The sequence below is a fragment of the Salminus brasiliensis genome, chromosome 19 (assembly GCF_030463535.1).
Source record: "Salminus brasiliensis chromosome 19, fSalBra1.hap2, whole genome shotgun sequence".
Lineage (NCBI taxonomy): Eukaryota > Metazoa > Chordata > Actinopteri > Characiformes > Bryconidae > Salminus > Salminus brasiliensis.
The window spans coordinates 10114712-10132141 of NC_132896.1; the positions used below are offsets into that span (position 1 = coordinate 10114712).

Here is a 17430-nt window from a genome sequence, read left to right on the forward strand (position 1 = left end):
GTTTATCATGTTTTGTGAATCAGATATTATAAAAAAGGGGTTAATATTTGCCACAAGATACATGCTTTGGTTCAAAGCGTTCATGTTATTTCCAATTCTTTGAGCGTCTGGATGTATTGATATATGATTTCTGAATTTATGTTATAAATTTATAATGTGTGTATCGTTCACAAGGAGCAGCGTGTCAAGTGTCATCTTAACTGAGTTTAAATGTAATGTTCACTAGAGTTGAGAATACCTGTCAGTGAACACTGTAATAAACATAAAGGACAGGGTATTATTAAGAGATCTAATCCTTTCTTCTGTGGATAATCTCAAATCTCAAATCAAACGTACTGTGTTGGTAAATGTGGAGAGAGACCACTACCACTGTAAGGGAAATATTGGTAATATCAGGTATCACAGGACACCTTCAGAGGTCTAACAGGGTCGCTGCTGCTTGGTGGCACAAGGAGAGCCTATACAATATTAGGCGGGGGGTTTTAATGGAATGACTGTTCTGGTTGATTTGTGAGGGATGTAATGGCACAATGTCAGCTCTCAGCAGGAGATAGCACTTGAACGATTAGACCATATGTTGGCATCCTTTTCAGCATTAAATGGCCATTTCTATGCTTACCTGAGCCTCATTCATTTCAGTAAGGCCTCCAAATATCGTACATACTAGATCTCCTAGTGGGGCCTAATTGATGCACTAGAAATCATAGTGACAGATAGAAGCGAGGGCTCTTTTCATAAGAAGTGTAACTGACGTTTGAATGTTTACCGTCTCTGGGTTTATTCAGAGGCACAGTCAGAAATATTAGCAATATTAGCAGTGTTTCTTTGGGCCTGCTGCCTGTTTGACAGTGTTATTCATTTGGATTTGTGGTTCTGTTTGTCTGGTCTGTTGGGCAGAGGGGAAATAGACATTTTTGGCAGGCGTGAGGCTGCTTTGGCACTGGGAAGTGCTGGTATTGCAATGTCTTCTCTCTTCTAGCCATCGCCTGTTATTACATGCTGAGGTCAACAGTTGCTGGGTTTTGAGTCGTGCCATGGATTAAACAACGGAGCGGCACAGGGCCACCACGGAGGCCGTAAACAACAGTGTTGCCCGTGGACTTGGAGCTGCCTCCGGTCACTGGGGAATGATCGGAGAGCGAGATTAGACACGGCCGCAGTTAATCTTCCTCAGTGGTGACAGACTTTGCCGGCGTGAGCGTTTCGTGTCCACATGAGGAGCCGAGAGGCTGGCTGGTGGCAGCTGTCCTCGCCCCTCTCTCTGGTGACTCAGCCCTGCAGGCTCCAGGATGTCTCACTTCGCCACTTCCTACACACCAACGGGGAGCTACAAGCACCCTCTGAATTCTCCTTAATGACATTTAATTTAGCAGGAGCTATATCTCTTACTCTGCCCAGTTGCTGGTAGGGGGAGTTGGCAGAGTCTCCTCGCTTCTTTCTTTTAATGTAGTTCCTTTTTGATCCATTCAGTAGTTTGCTGAATGCTGAAAATCTACTTTATTGGTCAGGCATCTTTTATACATGCAGTTGGATGAATGTGTATTACATTACCCTAAAAATGAAGGTGCCAGAGGTGATGGTTGTGCACTGCCATACAAGAACCATTCTTAAAGGCCTTCAATGGAGAAGAAGACTGTTCTCATGAGGTAAAGGTTGTATGTCGCCACTGTCTGTCCGAAATGACAATTTTACATGGAAAACTTTCAATGGAAGTCCGTGTAAAAAGATTTCATATAATTTTGGAGAATTTCTATTGGTCCATTCCTCACAACACACTGACACTATATACATTTTACATTTAAATAAAAAAAAAGTATAAAATAGGAAAAATGTAAATACAGTACAAAGTGTTTTGTGTGACAGTGACTATATCATTTAAAGGTTTTCCTTAAACCAGATATTCAAGCCAGGAACCATCTAGGGACCTTTACATACCATAGAAGCCATGCATTTAGAGAGCCCTTTTGAATAGCATTTTTTTAAAGTTGAAAGAAGCTCCACATCATGTCATGGTTTAAGGGAAAACAAAAACAAAAAAACTTGACCTGAAAGACCCTGCGTCCTCATATGAGGACATTACATTTCTGCTTCTCTGCACCATGATACTTAATTTTTTAAAACGTTGATCCTTTAGCCTCATATGAGGACACTGTTTTTTGCAAAATCGACTTCCTGTGAAAAGACTAAGTTTTATATTATTATTTTAAATGCACACAAAGCAAAGCAGCTCTCAGGAGACTTTTCCAACATGGTTCTTTGGGTCACTGATTTTCAAACTGGTCCTCCTGATGTTCCAGATGTTTAGACTTTGTTAGTGCATCTTGGGGGTCTATGCACTAGTTTAGGGACCCAAAAGTGGTTCTTCTATCTATGGCATCACTCAAAGGCCATTGGGGGTCACTTAAAAAAAACTAAATGTAGGTATACCTGTTGATCTTAGAATCATATTGGTATCAGTAGTTTTGATGGCGTCTTGATTGTACTCTGGAAGAGCAAAATGTTTAGGTGACGCTGGAATACTGAACTAAAATGCCTGCATTTCTAACCCCCTACATAGTCCCATTTCTACATTTAGTCCCATAAATGTGTATATATCTACATCAGCAGGTTTGTAAATGAAGAATGTGGGATATCTGTATTGGTTTACCATTCCCACATCAGTAAATTCAGGTCATAGCCGTCTCATCTCTCTCTTTAAAGCTCTTCCTGTTTGATTAGTGTAACATTTCTTACTGTTTACCATAATAATATTATACCCTGTAATGGACTGGTGCCCTCTGTGTTCCTGCCTTGCGCCAAGAAAAAAGCGGATAAGAAGACAAAGGAATGAATAAATAATAGTGGTGCCAAAGCAGCCATTTTGCACTCAGCTACATTTAAAAAAATTCAATTCAGTCTCTACCTTCTATATTTCTATGTCTGTCCAATGAATGGCACATTTCTCAGTGTTTCAATGGTAAGATGAGAAATCTACCCCCACATTTTCTCCATATTTGTACATCCAAAGCGGGCATTATGTGCTCAGAACCGTTTGTCAGAAGAACTGACTGTGTAGCTGAACAGTCTGTGTAGCTCTATAGAAACTGGGCTATACTAAATTCAGAGGATTTCTTGAGTTATATAATATTGTGCTAAAAATATAGACCAGTGCTTAGACACCGGCAGTGGGAATGCTGGAAATGAAAGAAAAATGAGTGGAGCTATACACCAAACTCACTCACTCTACACCCCCCGCCCCGTTAGTTCCAAATCGATGCTCCTGTTGTGGGCTGGAGGCTGCTAGTCTTCTGACTGATATCACATTGCAGAGCTGTGTCATTCTCTTTCTAATACAATTTCAAAGCATGGCAGCGTTATTCCATATCTGATAAGAAAAGGTTCTGTCAGGGTCAACATGAAGGGCACTGTGTCTAGGTCTGTGCAGGTGCAGGGAGAGCCTGTGCATCCTGATCTGCCTCTTCAGGGAAGATGCAGTGCGCGTGTGTGGGTGTACGTATGTGTGTGTTTTTGGTAATTAGATCCATACTCTTTCATTTTCTGCGGAGGAAACGAAGCTATTTCTGAATCTTTAAAAGACCATTCCTGGAAAATGATGGCATTGCGACTGCAAAAGGCACTTTGATTGATTTGGAGGTTTCAATTTTTGAGAACCTTTGATTCTCCTGCACTGTAACTAGGGCTCTCAAGGGTGTTTCGCTTCATTGCATCTCTTACAGAAGGATATAAATGTCAATTACAAATAAAAACTTTGATATTACAGAAAACATCAGTTCTGCACTTAATAAAAGGGGTTCTTCAAGGGTTCTTTTGTTCAGGCAGTGACTAAATATAGTTTCATTCCAAAATCATACTCACAAAATAATCATACAGCACTGAAATATCCTGTGTGTCTATAAAGACCCTTCCCAACACCTTATTACACTGGAAAAATAAACAAATTTTCTTGGTCGAGTAATTTTTTTACAGTTCAGAAAATGGTGCTTTTGCCTCCCATTCCAATTATGCTACAGTCATCTCCTCAAGGTTATGATAGTCATTTATTATTATTATTATTACACAGTCATATCAGAATATTATGACCATGGCCCATTATATCAGCTCTACTTACCATGTAGAAGCACTGTGTAATTATAATTACAGACTGTAGTCCATCTGTTTCTCTGCATACTTTGTTGGCCTCCTCTCACCCTGTTCTTCAGAGGTCAGGACCCCACAGGAACACCACAGAGCAGGAAGTATTTGGATGGTGGGTCATTCTCAGCACTGCAGTGTCACTGACATGGTGGTATTGTGTGTTAATGTGTGTTGCGCTGGTATGAGTGGATCAGAAACACCTCAGCGTCTCTGCTGGACTTAGAACAGTCCACCAACCAGAAATATCCAGCCAACAGCGTCCTGTGAACAGTAATGAAGGACAAGAGATGGACCAACACAAGCTGTGCAGCAACAGATGAGCTACTTTCTCTGATTTTACATCTAGAAGGTGGACAGGGAGTAGATACAGTGTTTAAAAGCTCCAGCAGCACTACTGTGTCGGATCCACTCATCCCAGCAGAACACACACTAACACACCACCACCACGTCAATGTCAGTGCTGAGAATGACCCAAATACTACCTGCTCTGTGGCGGCCCTGGCCATTGTGGGGTCCTGAGCATTGAAGAACAGGGTGAAAGGAGGCTAATGACATATGCAGAGTCTGTAATTATAGAACCACACAGTGCTCCTATATGGTAAGCTAACTGAATGGGCCATTTTCATTCCAAACCAGGGGTGGTCATATTATTATGATGTGATTGTGTATATTCCACTATGGAGAACCTGTTGTATACCGTATTTTAAGGACATTTTGCCTTGGTTCAACAAAGCATCGGGTTCTGCTATTCTGCTATATGTGTATGTGTCCCCCTCTTCACATCTTCTGTAAAGCCAAAGCCTGGCCTTTCTTTATGAGTGTGTTAAATCTGATCTGACTGGGTAGATAAGCAATGATCTCATATAAATCATATAACCAAGAATAGCTCTGCCTGTTCTCCTATAACAGAACTCATCTTTCTCATAAAGGTCTTCTGGTGCTAATCTAAATGGAATCTCTGGCTTGAGGAAAACAAATAGTGGGCTGTCTTACATCAGCATGCTTTCTAGGCACCAAGTACAAGATGAGGATGAGGATTAAATCTGGTTTCATTAACCTACACTAAAGTTAGGGATGTTTTCCCTTCTCCTCTTGAGACACCATTCTATAGATTTCTTTTCAGTTGTTTGTTGAATTTTTCTCCTTTTCCCACTCAATTTTATTACTGCCAATTAACCAAACCATTTATAGCTCCCACTAGCACTAGCAATGCTCCTAACAACAAGAGGGTAAGGACTTAACACATCTTCTCCGATAAATGCAAAACCAGACAAACCAGGGGAAGCCTCCCTTCGAACGTGCAGAGAAAGGGACAGGTCCCCAGACGGATGCCTGTGCAGAACAGCATTGCTTTTGAGGGTGATGAGAGGAGAGAACGGCATCTATCCACCTGGACTGAGTGCGGCTGGAGTCAGAGAGCGCAATTGGTTGTGCTCTCTTAGGGTGGCTAGATGGTCTTCAAAAGTGTAATGGGGGGGGGGGGGGTTGTGCTCTCTCAGACTCAGGCTCAAGACTCAGACTCACGACCATCGGGCCATAGTGGCAGTGCATTAGACCGTTGAGCCACTCTGAGCCATTCTGGACGTCTGAAGGTTTAAGGAACATGTAAACATTGTGATTAACTGAAGTACAGCTCCCCTGCAGAACATCATGCCATAACGCAACCAAAGTAACCTCTTCCCTTTAATCAATTACGATTTTGCCAACAACACCATTACCATCTGCTACCTCTCACTCTCAGTATTTTCCACTTCACTTTCCATTTGTGGTTCTTCTCCAAAGAGCCTGTCACTTCCTTTTCTCCCTGAAGGGAACAATGCTGGTTAGTGAATGTCAGAGCCTCTCTCAGTCCCTCAGGTGTTTATCTGTTCATTTCTCCTTCAACCTCAGCACTCGCCATCCTGCATATTTGTCTTTTGTTCTTCATTCCTGTAATTTATGGTGCTTCCTTTGAAACAAACCACTTTTGACATGCAATGTATTAATAATCCCATCTAGTAACCTTTTTGTCCTTCTATATCTATCTAGAAAGCACTTGATTTACACTTGATTTGTGAAGAATGCATGTGGTTCTTTCCTCTCTTAAAACCTTTAAGCATAGCTTAATTACATTTGCTTTTCACAGGTGGATGTAATAAATCATTGCTGTCCTACAAAACAAGAGAAAAGCTCCTAAAAGAGATTTATTTTGCTACTTAACTATATGCTAATACTACGATACTCTAAAGTGTATCTTAGAAATCTCACTGTAAAAAGCATTGAGTGCACAAAAGGAACAGCCTAATACAGAGTATTTGTGTTAAAATATATGTACTGTTTTGGGTATGTATTCTAGTTGTGCATTTTAATTGATTTATTTTGGAGCCAAGATCCATAGTAATCCATTAATGTCCATTATTGTACTTACATATTGTACATACATTTAATTTGGTCTATTTATTTTCTAAACACAAATCTGAAGAATATCAGGTTTAGGTAACATAGGTACTGGTTTACAGGTACTGTCATTTTTAACAAAACAATAGGACATCCAAATTTGATGGTAAAGTTTAAAAAGTATATTAAAAGGTTAAAAATCTCTTAATTTTCAATGGAATTTCTATTGGTCCATTTATGAAGAAATGAACAAAACTGTATTTTTTTTTTCCTTACACTGAATTTTGACACAGTGTAAAGAATAACCTTATTTTGAATGTACAGTGTGTGCAGAATTATTACACAAGTTGTATTTGAGAGGATTCTTTTTATTATTGAACAACAACTATGTTCTCAATCAACCCAAAAGACTCATAAATATCAAAGCTTAATATTTTTGGAAGTTGGAGTGTTTTTTTGTTTTTTTTTTAGAGTTGGCTATCTTAGGAGGATATCTGTTTGTGCAGGTAACTATTACTGTGCAGAATTATTAGGCAACTTAATAAAAAACAAATATATACCCATCTCACTTGTTTATTTTCACCAGGTAAACCAATATAACAACACAAAATTTAGAAATAAACATTTCTGACATTGAAAAACAAAACCAAAAACAAATCAGTGACCAATATAGCCACCTTTCTTTACGATGACACTCAAAAGCCTTCCATCCATAGATTCTGTCAGTTGCTTGATCTGTTTACGATCAACATTGCGTGCAGCAGACACCACAGCCTCCCAGACACTGTTCAGAGAGGTGTACTGTTTTCCCTCCCTGTAGATCTCACATTTTATAAGGGACCACAGGTTCTCTATGGGGTTCAGATCAGGTGAACAAGGGGGCCATGTCATCATTTTTTCTTCTTTTAGACCCTTACTGGCCAGCCACGCTGTGGAGTATTTGGATGCATGTGATGGAGCATTGTCCTGCATGAAAATCATGTTTTTTCTTGAACGATACCAACTTCTTTCTGTACCACTGCTTGAAGAAGGTGTCTTCCAGAAACTGGCAGTAGGTCTGAGAGTTGAGCTTCACTCCATCCTCAACCCGAAAAGGTCCCACAGGTTCATCTTTGATGATACCAGCCCATACCAGTACCCCACCTCCACCTTGCTGGCGTCTGAGTCGGAGTGGAGCTCTCTGCCCTTTACTGATCCAGCCTCGGGCCCATCCATCTGGCCCATCAAGAGTCACTCGCATTTCATCAGTCCATAAAACCTTAGAAAAATCAGTCTTAAGATATTTCTTGGCCCAGTCTTGACGTTTTATCTTATGTTTATTGTTCAAAGGTGGTCGTTTTTCAGCCTTCCTTACCATGGCCATGTCCCTGAGTATCGCACACCTTGTGCTTTTTGATACTCCAGTAACGTTACAGCTCTGAAATATGGCAAAACTGGTGGCAAATGGCATCTTGGCAGCTTCACGCTTGATTTTCCTCAATTCAGGGGCAGTTATTTTGTGCCTTTTTTTTCAACACGTTTCTTGCGACCCTGTTGGCTATTTGCCATGAAACGCTTGATTGTTCGACCCTGTTGGCTATTTGCCATGAAACGCTTGATTGTTCGGTGATCACGCTTCAAAAGTTTGGCAATTTCAAGACTGCTGCATCCCTCTGCAAGACATCTCACAATTTTTGACTTTTCAGAGTCTGTAAAATCGGTCTTCTGACCCATTTTGCCAAAGGAAAGGAAGTTGCCTAATAATTAAGCACACCTTATATAGGGTGTTGATGTCATTAGACCACACCCCTTCTCATTACAGAGATGCACATCACCTGATTTACTTGATTGGTAGTTGGCTTTCAAGCCTATAGAGCTTGGAGTAGGACAACATGTATAAAAAGGGTGATGTGATCAAAATACTCATTTGCCTAATAATTCTGCACACAGTGTATACATTAGTAGTTAGAAATGAATATTAACAATAAGAAAATGAAAGCAGCGAACTATGTTTGTTTTATAGTGTAAAATCAGGAATGTGCAGAGAAACTGTGAGTTTTTATTTCGAGGTATGGAGAGAAAATGGTATTAGATGAGAGCCACGAAGAAATATATACATTTTAACACCAACGCCCAGTACGTAAAAGACATAAAAATATTAAAGTAAATTAACAAAAAAAAAAAAAAAAACGGAAAATGACACAGAAATGTTTTTACAAACTGTTTTTATTTGTGTATGATCTTTCCAAAAATGCTAAGTTAAACTTAGTTTTGTTAAAATGACAATTTTACAGTGATTTGGTTTGACAGATAGTGTACTATGTGACATGCAAAAAAAGAATAAAAATCCATCTGAGCTTACGCTGTACATTCTCCACACACATACCCTGATCAAAAATGATTGATTGAGGTTTTTTTCCCTTTTTATATTATAGGTCAACACCTTTCAACTTTATCATAGTCACATACAATAAAGACGAGTCAGTATAGTACACTACAGCATTCAGGCAAAATGAATGAAAGTATGTCATAACAGTTATTCTTTAGACGTTTTATCAAATTAATATATTAAAAAAGAAATAGAATGAATTGTTTATTATATATTTACAGAATAATTACTGTAATTAGTTTAGCGGTACTCTAATTGTCTCTGCACATGTTGTGTCTCAGGTTGGTTTGGATTATGGGTTTTAAGCTCAGTCAGGTCAAAAACTGCAGATCTAAGCCATTTCTCCCAAATGAGCCATTAGCCATTTCTCCCAATGAGAAAATTACCATGGTTGTCCTTTGTTTCTCCAGAATGTAACAGAATCCTTGAGGTGAACTGACATTATTAACGAGCAACCTCACAAAAAAACCCCAAATAAACCAGCAACATTCCCAAAAAGTGGTAGTGTAGTTGCTTTGGCTGTAGTAGTCTACAGTTTGAATAGCTAGTGTTGCTGCTGCATTGATGTTTAGTGACAGACTTACTTTCTAATGTGCAGAAATGTTAGCTGTTTTGTAACATGGAAAATGCACCCAGGACAGCTCTGAAGTATTTCTGTTTACCACAGGAGATTTTTTCATTTGGTCCCTAGAGAAAAACTACCTGCAACAAGATTTTCTTATTCAGACAACTTAGGCTCAGCTTTTGAGGACAGTGTTCCAAGATCAAGAGGGGAAATGAAAGGGTTTCAGTATAAGATCAATACACATTTTAAAGGCCATTTACACATGCATAAAAAAAACTGGTGTCTCACAACAATAATGCATCTTATTTAATTGCATTGCATTTTTAGGGATCAGAAAACATCCTCGGTTGACATGATAAAGTTGAAAGGTTGGCTATATCATAGTTATTATTACTCGGCTAGTCCCACCAGTTAGAATATCCTTAAGTGCATGACTAAATCAACATTAAGCAGTAAACATTAGCACATGTATTCTACTCACATGTCACATGTCCAGTTACATTTGTATAATTGCTTTTTCAAGAAATAACATTCCAAAGTGATTTCAAGAATCCAAGCTTAAACACACTTCTACATGTAATAGCAGTTTGACTCTTGATCAGAAATGCAGTAGGAACTTACTGAGTTTGAGAAATAACAGCATTTCCCTGATTGAACTTAACCGTACAGGTCCCTGGCAACAGAAACTGATAAAAGTATCCAACAGCTGAATTTTGCGGAAGTTATGTCCTGCCAGAAATCATTCCCAGTGATATAAATACAGCTATGAAGAGAATTTGGTGTATTCTCTAAGTATTCCCTACATACACTGTGCAAATCGTCATATATATCTCTTTTAGAGCTCCCCATATTTTGAGGTACCTATCCATACCTTAAAGCAATAAGTTTGTAATTAGTAACCTTATGTTATATAATTCCATTCCATAGATAGTTTAGCTTGGGTCTGCAAATAGGTTGGACAATCTTTTTTAATAATGTTCTTACAATAATATCACAATGAGAAATTAGATATATTGACCTGATCTAGGTTGCTTTCACTTGCCAAAGACTTGCCTTTTTAGCAGTGTAGTGTGTATTATACACTCTTAAAAATAAAGGTTCTAAAAAGTGTTCTTTGAGAGATGCCATGAAAGAACCACTTTTGGTTGCCCAATAAACCGTCAACCTTATTCCCCAATATCTTCCTAAGAATCTCTTAAATTTCTTCTTGAGTAAAGTCCTAACAAAAAATCGACATCAGATTTTAAAGTGCAGAATTGTTTGTAGGTCTGCTTTTATAATGATGGGTCCCATTGTTCTCATAAACTGAACAAATCCCAAATAAGGAGAAAGTAAATAAGTTGGTTTCAAGAAGAAAGTTGGTGAATGGACCCAATTTTTTTAAAAGTAATGTGTGAGTGTGAAGAACCTTTGGACAGGTAAAACAACTTTCAACATCAAGAAAAAGTTGAAACTTTGAAGGTTTAAAAAGGTTCTTCACTCTCAGATCTTTATCAAAAGTGGTTCTTCAATGCTATCGCTCAAAGAACCCTTTGCAGAGAACATTCACATGAAGAGATCTGAAAGTATTTGGCTGACCTGAAGATTGGCATGCTGAGGTTGTGTAATGTCCCTTTGCTGAGAGGGCATGTTGAGCACTGCTCAAATGTCAGAAACATGGTGTTATGTGCAGTCTGTCCCTTTGTGCAAGATTGGAGAAAAGCAGTTACGAAAAGACCAGCAACGGCCTGAAGTTACACAGTCTCCTTAATCCATCCCAATTGAAATTTCTTTCGTTCATAATTTGTTGGTTTTGTTAGGCCACAAGTTCTAGCTCTAGTGTGGATGGTCACGAACATTGGTCTGGAGGTAAATGGATAAAAACAGCTGACTGATTCACCAGCTGAATGTTTCTGTGTTCCTAGTTTACATAATGCGCAAATGAATTCAGGAATTAAATATGTATTTTTTCAGCTGGGGAGAAAACGCACAGTCAGGAAACAGAGACAAATGTTTCAATCCCCCTTCCGGCAAAATTAAGCTGTTTGCGAAAGTAACAACAAAACACCACGGTGCAGTGGAAATGGAATGTTGTCCCCTGTGGAAATGTGCTGATAATAGCCCTTAGCACAGGCAGATCCTACAGTGTTTGCCTCAGAAAAAGACAGAGATGAAGGCCAACACAATCTCATAGCTTTTGAATGTGGATAAAAGAAAGTTATTTGAGACTGAACAATCAAGTAATTACTACACACATATCTTGTATGCATGGTAGATGTCTCGGTAGTTGCCTGTAAACTGTTTGGACTGAATTTAAAGGGACGTGTGTAGTCCACACAACATAAGAATTTAAGATATGGGTATAAGCTGGGAGGTCTTGCTTTTAGAATATTTATAGAATGAATAAGAATATTCGTCATCATTGTGCTGATGTTTATTCATGCAAAGTGATGCCAAGCTATCACTGCTAGCAGCAAATCAACAGGCTTTAGATACCTGGTGTTTTAAGGGAGGAAGAAGCATGAACATGCTCACTAAGACCAATTTAATTTCAACATATGAACATTTTCAAATATTAGTCTTCAGAATTTCAGAACTTTCAGAAGCAAAGACTGATCAACACATTCATCGCATCCCTTAATGTTAGCTTCACACAGAATACAAATGGCATTTGCAAATAAGATTAGTATGAAAAGATGTCACCAAGGTGTTAGATCAGAGAGTGTGAGGTGTATGAAATATTCAGTGTGCTGCCGAATTCTGTCATTTCAGCTGGAATGTAGAAGTGTAGGAAGGATTTGTAATTGTAATGTTTTGGCCTGAAAGACTGTTAAACATGCTGTCAATTGACTTTAACCCTCATGTTATGTTGAGACTGGCTTTACTTACTCATTGTTTTGGGGTCTCAGAGACCTCAGTGCTGTGAATCGAATATAAATAAATAAATAAATTAATAAATAAAATAACAATGATACATTCAAAATAAATCTATTTTTGGTTGTCATTTTTTCGTTTTCCTTCTTTAGATATAACTAAAACTCAGAAACTGAAGTGAATAACAGTGATGTGGGCATGAGAAAGGAGAAATGCATAAATTGGGAGAAAACATTATCATCATCAGTAATAATAATAATAATAATAATAAATAATGGCTGTATCTCCAATACGGCAACTTTTCAAGAGAGGGGAAAAAGCTTCACTTTCAATGGAAGTCGGTGTAAAAAGATTGCATTCCATGTCTCAGTTTCAGATTATATAATATATACATAACTACCTAATGTAACATCCTATAAATTCAATCTCTACCTTGTTCACGTGTCTATAATAATAAAAAGAAGTCATTTGAACTCCAGCCCAGAGCCCCCCCCCATACAGTCAATATATTACACACAGACAGAGAGATTTGAAGATATTTTAACATATGGAAAACCCTCTGAGACCCCAAACAGAAGATGTAAAGAGCTTCAGAACCATGTCACCAGGTCACAATAATGTTTATTAATTAAATCAAATTAGAAAATAAATATCAAGCAGAGTTTTTTTTCATATTTTAAAGAGAATCTGGGGTCTACATGACCCCAATCATAACATGAGAGTTAAAACTACATACCTACAAACATGTTAATCCTTGACCATAATATTGAAAAAAGGACATTTCAACATTTTCAATGCAGACGTCCACAAGGCCTACTTGTTCAGAACCCTGTGGTCAATAATCTTAGCAAGAACTGTATTTCTAGGCAGTGGTCTTAATGCAGGGACCGATCCATTCATTCATTCATTCATTAAAAAAATGGACCCTTCACTCTAGTGAGCAGCTTCTGTTGCAGGGACAAGGACACAAAAACAGCACAGGACCTTGTGTTTTGGTATCAGACTGCATGCATGTCAGACATTAGCCTGCACTGACCCTGGGATGATGAGACGGCTTTGAGTTGTGCACATTAGAACATTATGACAGCCACAGCATCAACATAGTATATGAACCAACATGTTTTACGGTACGAACAAACAAGCACAGACGGAGACACACTTCCACAGAGAACTTGAAGTACACAAAGAAGACATTAATGATGGCTTTTTATGTGTTTTTCTTATCGAAAGATGATGGAAGAGATTAAAGACACATAAGCTAGGTAGATAGAATCCACGAACCTCTACATCTTTACAGGAAACAGATGCATGACTAAAAGGTGAATTACCTAGTTATTATTTTTCATTAATTATTGCAGTCTAAACAATATGGCTTTAACTAGTGAAAAAACTTTCAGCACTAGAAAAAAAGTTAACATCGTACTTCTTTACTTCCTATTAGAAATAGAAAACTCGCCTGGTGTGTACCGACCTAAAACTAGTCCTAACCTTTTTTTTATTCACTTGAATTTTGATGCCTTTCAAGCCAATTTATTGGATTTATTTAAGGGATTTCTCTAAATTGAGTTGCATCAAATTTTTATTAATTAATTTTTTCTTGCTTTCTTTTTTAATATCTACATGTATACTAATGATAGCTACTACCTTTGTTAACTCTTGTTAACTATAGATAAAGGGTATATAGAGTCCACCATGCATTACTAAACCCATATCTCTGCCTGACTTCAAATTAGATCACCTTACACATACAGTAAATATACCCCCACCCCCCGAAAAGGTGATTATTCTCTAAATAGAAAACATAAAATATAAAGTAAAGGAAAAGAAAAAAAAAAAGGTTTTAGACACTGAAACGTTTCTGGCCACATTCATCAAACTAAACCAGCCATTTATTTCTAAGTTTTCCACCCAATTTAGAAGGCCAAATACCCAATCCCTATTTAAATGAACACCCCATCACTAGCAATGTCTCCAACAGTAGGAGGTTAAAGACTAGCACATCTCTCTTACCACATGTGAAGCTTATGCAGCATCACGTGTAGCCAGCATGCTTGGAGGAAAGCACGGCTCCCCAGCTCTGATACAACAGCTGACAGACACCTGTGCTAACTGTGCAGAAGTGATGTGGGGAAGAAATGCCATCAACCCACCCCCGAAAGAGAAAGGCCAATTGTGCTCTCTATGACTCTGGCTGCTGATGGCAAGCAGCATGACCACAGATTCGAACCAAGGATACTCAGTGGCATAGGGATATTCATAGTGGCAGCGTCTTAGTTCACTGGACCATTTGGAGGCCCCTAAACCAGCTTTTTAACCAAAAACTTTTTTTTTTTTATTGGCGGTTTAAAGACTAGAAAAAAAATTTAAAAGTTGAAAGACTGCACAGACTTTTTAGTTGTGTCTGATAGATTGTTGGAAAATGTTTGAATAGGTCAGTTGTGGCAGACCCTTATGAAAACTGGAAACACCTCTGATTAAATTTGACCTAAACAATAGAAACCAAGATTAGAAAATGTTGATATGATTCTGACAATGTTGGACAGTTGGGTAGCTAGGTGGTGAAATCTCACTTGCAATTAGCTGGCATTCTTGTGTGGATTTGTTCCTTTTCATTTTAATTCAGGGGCAAAAATGAAGAGTAGATATTGTGAAAGCTCTGACAGTTCTCTGGTCAGTTCTCTGGTCACTGGCATGTAGCAAAACTAGCCCTGAACACCTAGGCATGTTCAAATAAAACGAGATTTTCTTACTTTTTCTTTGGTCTAATGGTTTCTTAATGCAAAAAAACCCAAAACATTTTAGCTATAACAGTTATCAGCTGTCAGGAAATTTGATCCTGGTCAAGGAAAACGAAGAGATTGAAAATGTATTAAAAAAACAAAACAAAACATTGTACAACAAAGAACCGGCATCTGCAAAGAGATTTGTGTGTTTAAAAACAGGCCAATTCAAAATATTTTTGGAGAAAATATGAACTACAAGGCGTTTGGTCATTGGTCCCAGTACTTCATATATGATTTATATATGAATTGTGTGGCAGGATAGAGAAGTTTCTCCACTAGCAGTGATTGCTGTTGATTGTCTCTGGGGCAAGTTTAACAGCTTCAAACTAATCAGCTTATTTTTTGCCTAAACATCTAGCTCCCTTCAATGCACTGATCTGGATAACTACTAATGCATGTGTGATCGATATGATCAATAGGGGAAAAAAACACCTTTGTAAAAAGGATTTGGCCCTGTGAATCATTCGTTAGGTAGAATGTGGCAGTGTTTTCAACCCAGTGCAAATGTAGACACTTTTCGCTCCTCAAATCTTTAGTTGGCAGGACTGAAGCAAATAGGATCATATTCTCTTACACACAATAACAAACTATTATCAATATAATATTAAAAAAGAAGAAGTGAGAACTTCCAGACTACATACAGGTTTAGCATTCAGGTGGTCTGGAATGGCATTACAGAGACAATCATCTCGTCTCTCAGGCCTGTTATGAGCAGTGCATCGTCATGTACAGCAACACCAAACCTAAGACATTAACCACTGTTCTGTAGGCAGGTTTTCTCCACTCAAAACACGACACAACCTGACCTCTTGTATCCCACATAGAGACGTTTACAGTCTTTTTATCCTGAAAAAAAAAACACAACAAAAAACTTCCATGCATAGGAAGTCATTGGAAGGCAACATGCTAAAATTGCTGTTGTAAATTGCCCTCAAAGCGTCACACAAGGGGGGGAACGAAGAACCAATCTAAGCGCAACCCACTTCCCAGTGCCAGAGTTCAGTAGTGTCAACTGTATGGAATGTGTACCTTGACATTGTTCCCTTTATTATTAGGGCCTGACCACCTAAATCCTGATGGCCCACGACTGGCCCACCAAATGTATGAGGCCATGGTTGTGCATATAAGTCAACTAATAGAAAGACCTTTGAAGTGTAAACAATTTGAACCTGAATGGCAGTGAAAAGACCAAACCTTGTAGGGGTATGAACTGTTTTCGTCAGTAGAAAGAAAAACTAAGACTTTGTCAAGGCAGTGAAAAGCCTTCCACAGTTTGGCAACACCCCACAATCCCCACTCCCAAATTAATAGCATCTTTTCTGCCCCCCCTTCCCACCCCACAAAAGAAAAAAAAGCACCCACCAATCCCTAGGACAGAGTCTTGTGTCCATTACTTTTTAAACATGTCCTGCAGAGGTCCAGGAAGGAATTTCAGAACGGTGTCTAAAATGCTCTCCTCGTCTTCGTCGTCATCGTCCCCACATCCTGCAGGGATGGCCTTTTTAGGGCGAGTCAGTGAGCCCTCACAGGCCTGCTCCATAGCTGCTTTCTCCTCAGCCTCCTTCTCCTCTTTCTTCTTCAGTCCATACTACACAACACAGGGGATTCACACCACAAGCAAGAAGAGCTTTTCAAAGAGGAATTACGTGGCCTTGTAAAATGGGCTTTAATGAACATGAATCTTCATTAAAAAATCCCCTGATTCAGTATCATCAGAAAAGCAAACTCACATTATATGCTAACTGTCAGCAGTGTTACAAAATAGGTAGCGGTTCTTTGGCAAAGCACTACTTTAAAAATAGGGTTGGAAGTGTCAAAGCTGTGCTGTTGGCTGACCTTTTATGTCTATATTTGAAACTAATGAGTGTTTTCATTACACTGCTCTGGAAAAGAAACAAATAGACTTGGACTGAAGTTGTTTCAAGATGGCTATATTCAAACTATGTCCATTTTTCTGTGCTTTAATTTGATCAGAGTACCTAAATGTTGAGTTTTGGCCAATACTAATCTGACCTTTGTACTTTCTTACACATTATTTAGGTGAAATATACTAATCTGCTAAATAATACTACTCTATATTCTATAAAATACTATAAAAACACTTTCCTGTTTATTAGTGTTGTGTATTTTATCTTTAGTTGTTGTTTATACACCAATCAGCCATAACATTAATAAAACATTGTGCGCCACAACAGATCGATCCATTCAAGACATGAGCTCCACAAGACCTCTGCAGGCATCCAAGACGTTAGCTGCAGATCTTTTAAGTCCTCTAAGTTTTGAGGTGGGGCCTCTATGGAGCGCATTAATGAGCCTTAGGTGTCCATGACCCTGTTGGTGGTTCAAAGGTT

At 38.6% G+C, this 17430-nt stretch overlaps 1 protein-coding gene across 2 annotated transcripts in view; it reads right to left on the reverse strand.

Moving 5' to 3' along the window:
• Positions 1-8697: 8697 nt before the first annotated feature.
• Positions 8698-17430, reverse strand: part of cplx2b (complexin 2b) — a 35908-nt gene continuing 27175 nt past the window's right edge. For both annotated transcript variants that reach the window (XM_072663480.1, XM_072663481.1), the window contains exon 4: positions 8698-16667. In XM_072663480.1, the coding sequence (XP_072519581.1) occupies positions 16470-16667 (198 nt within the window). In that variant the 3' untranslated portion in view covers positions 8698-16469. The remainder of the gene's footprint in view (positions 16668-17430) is intronic.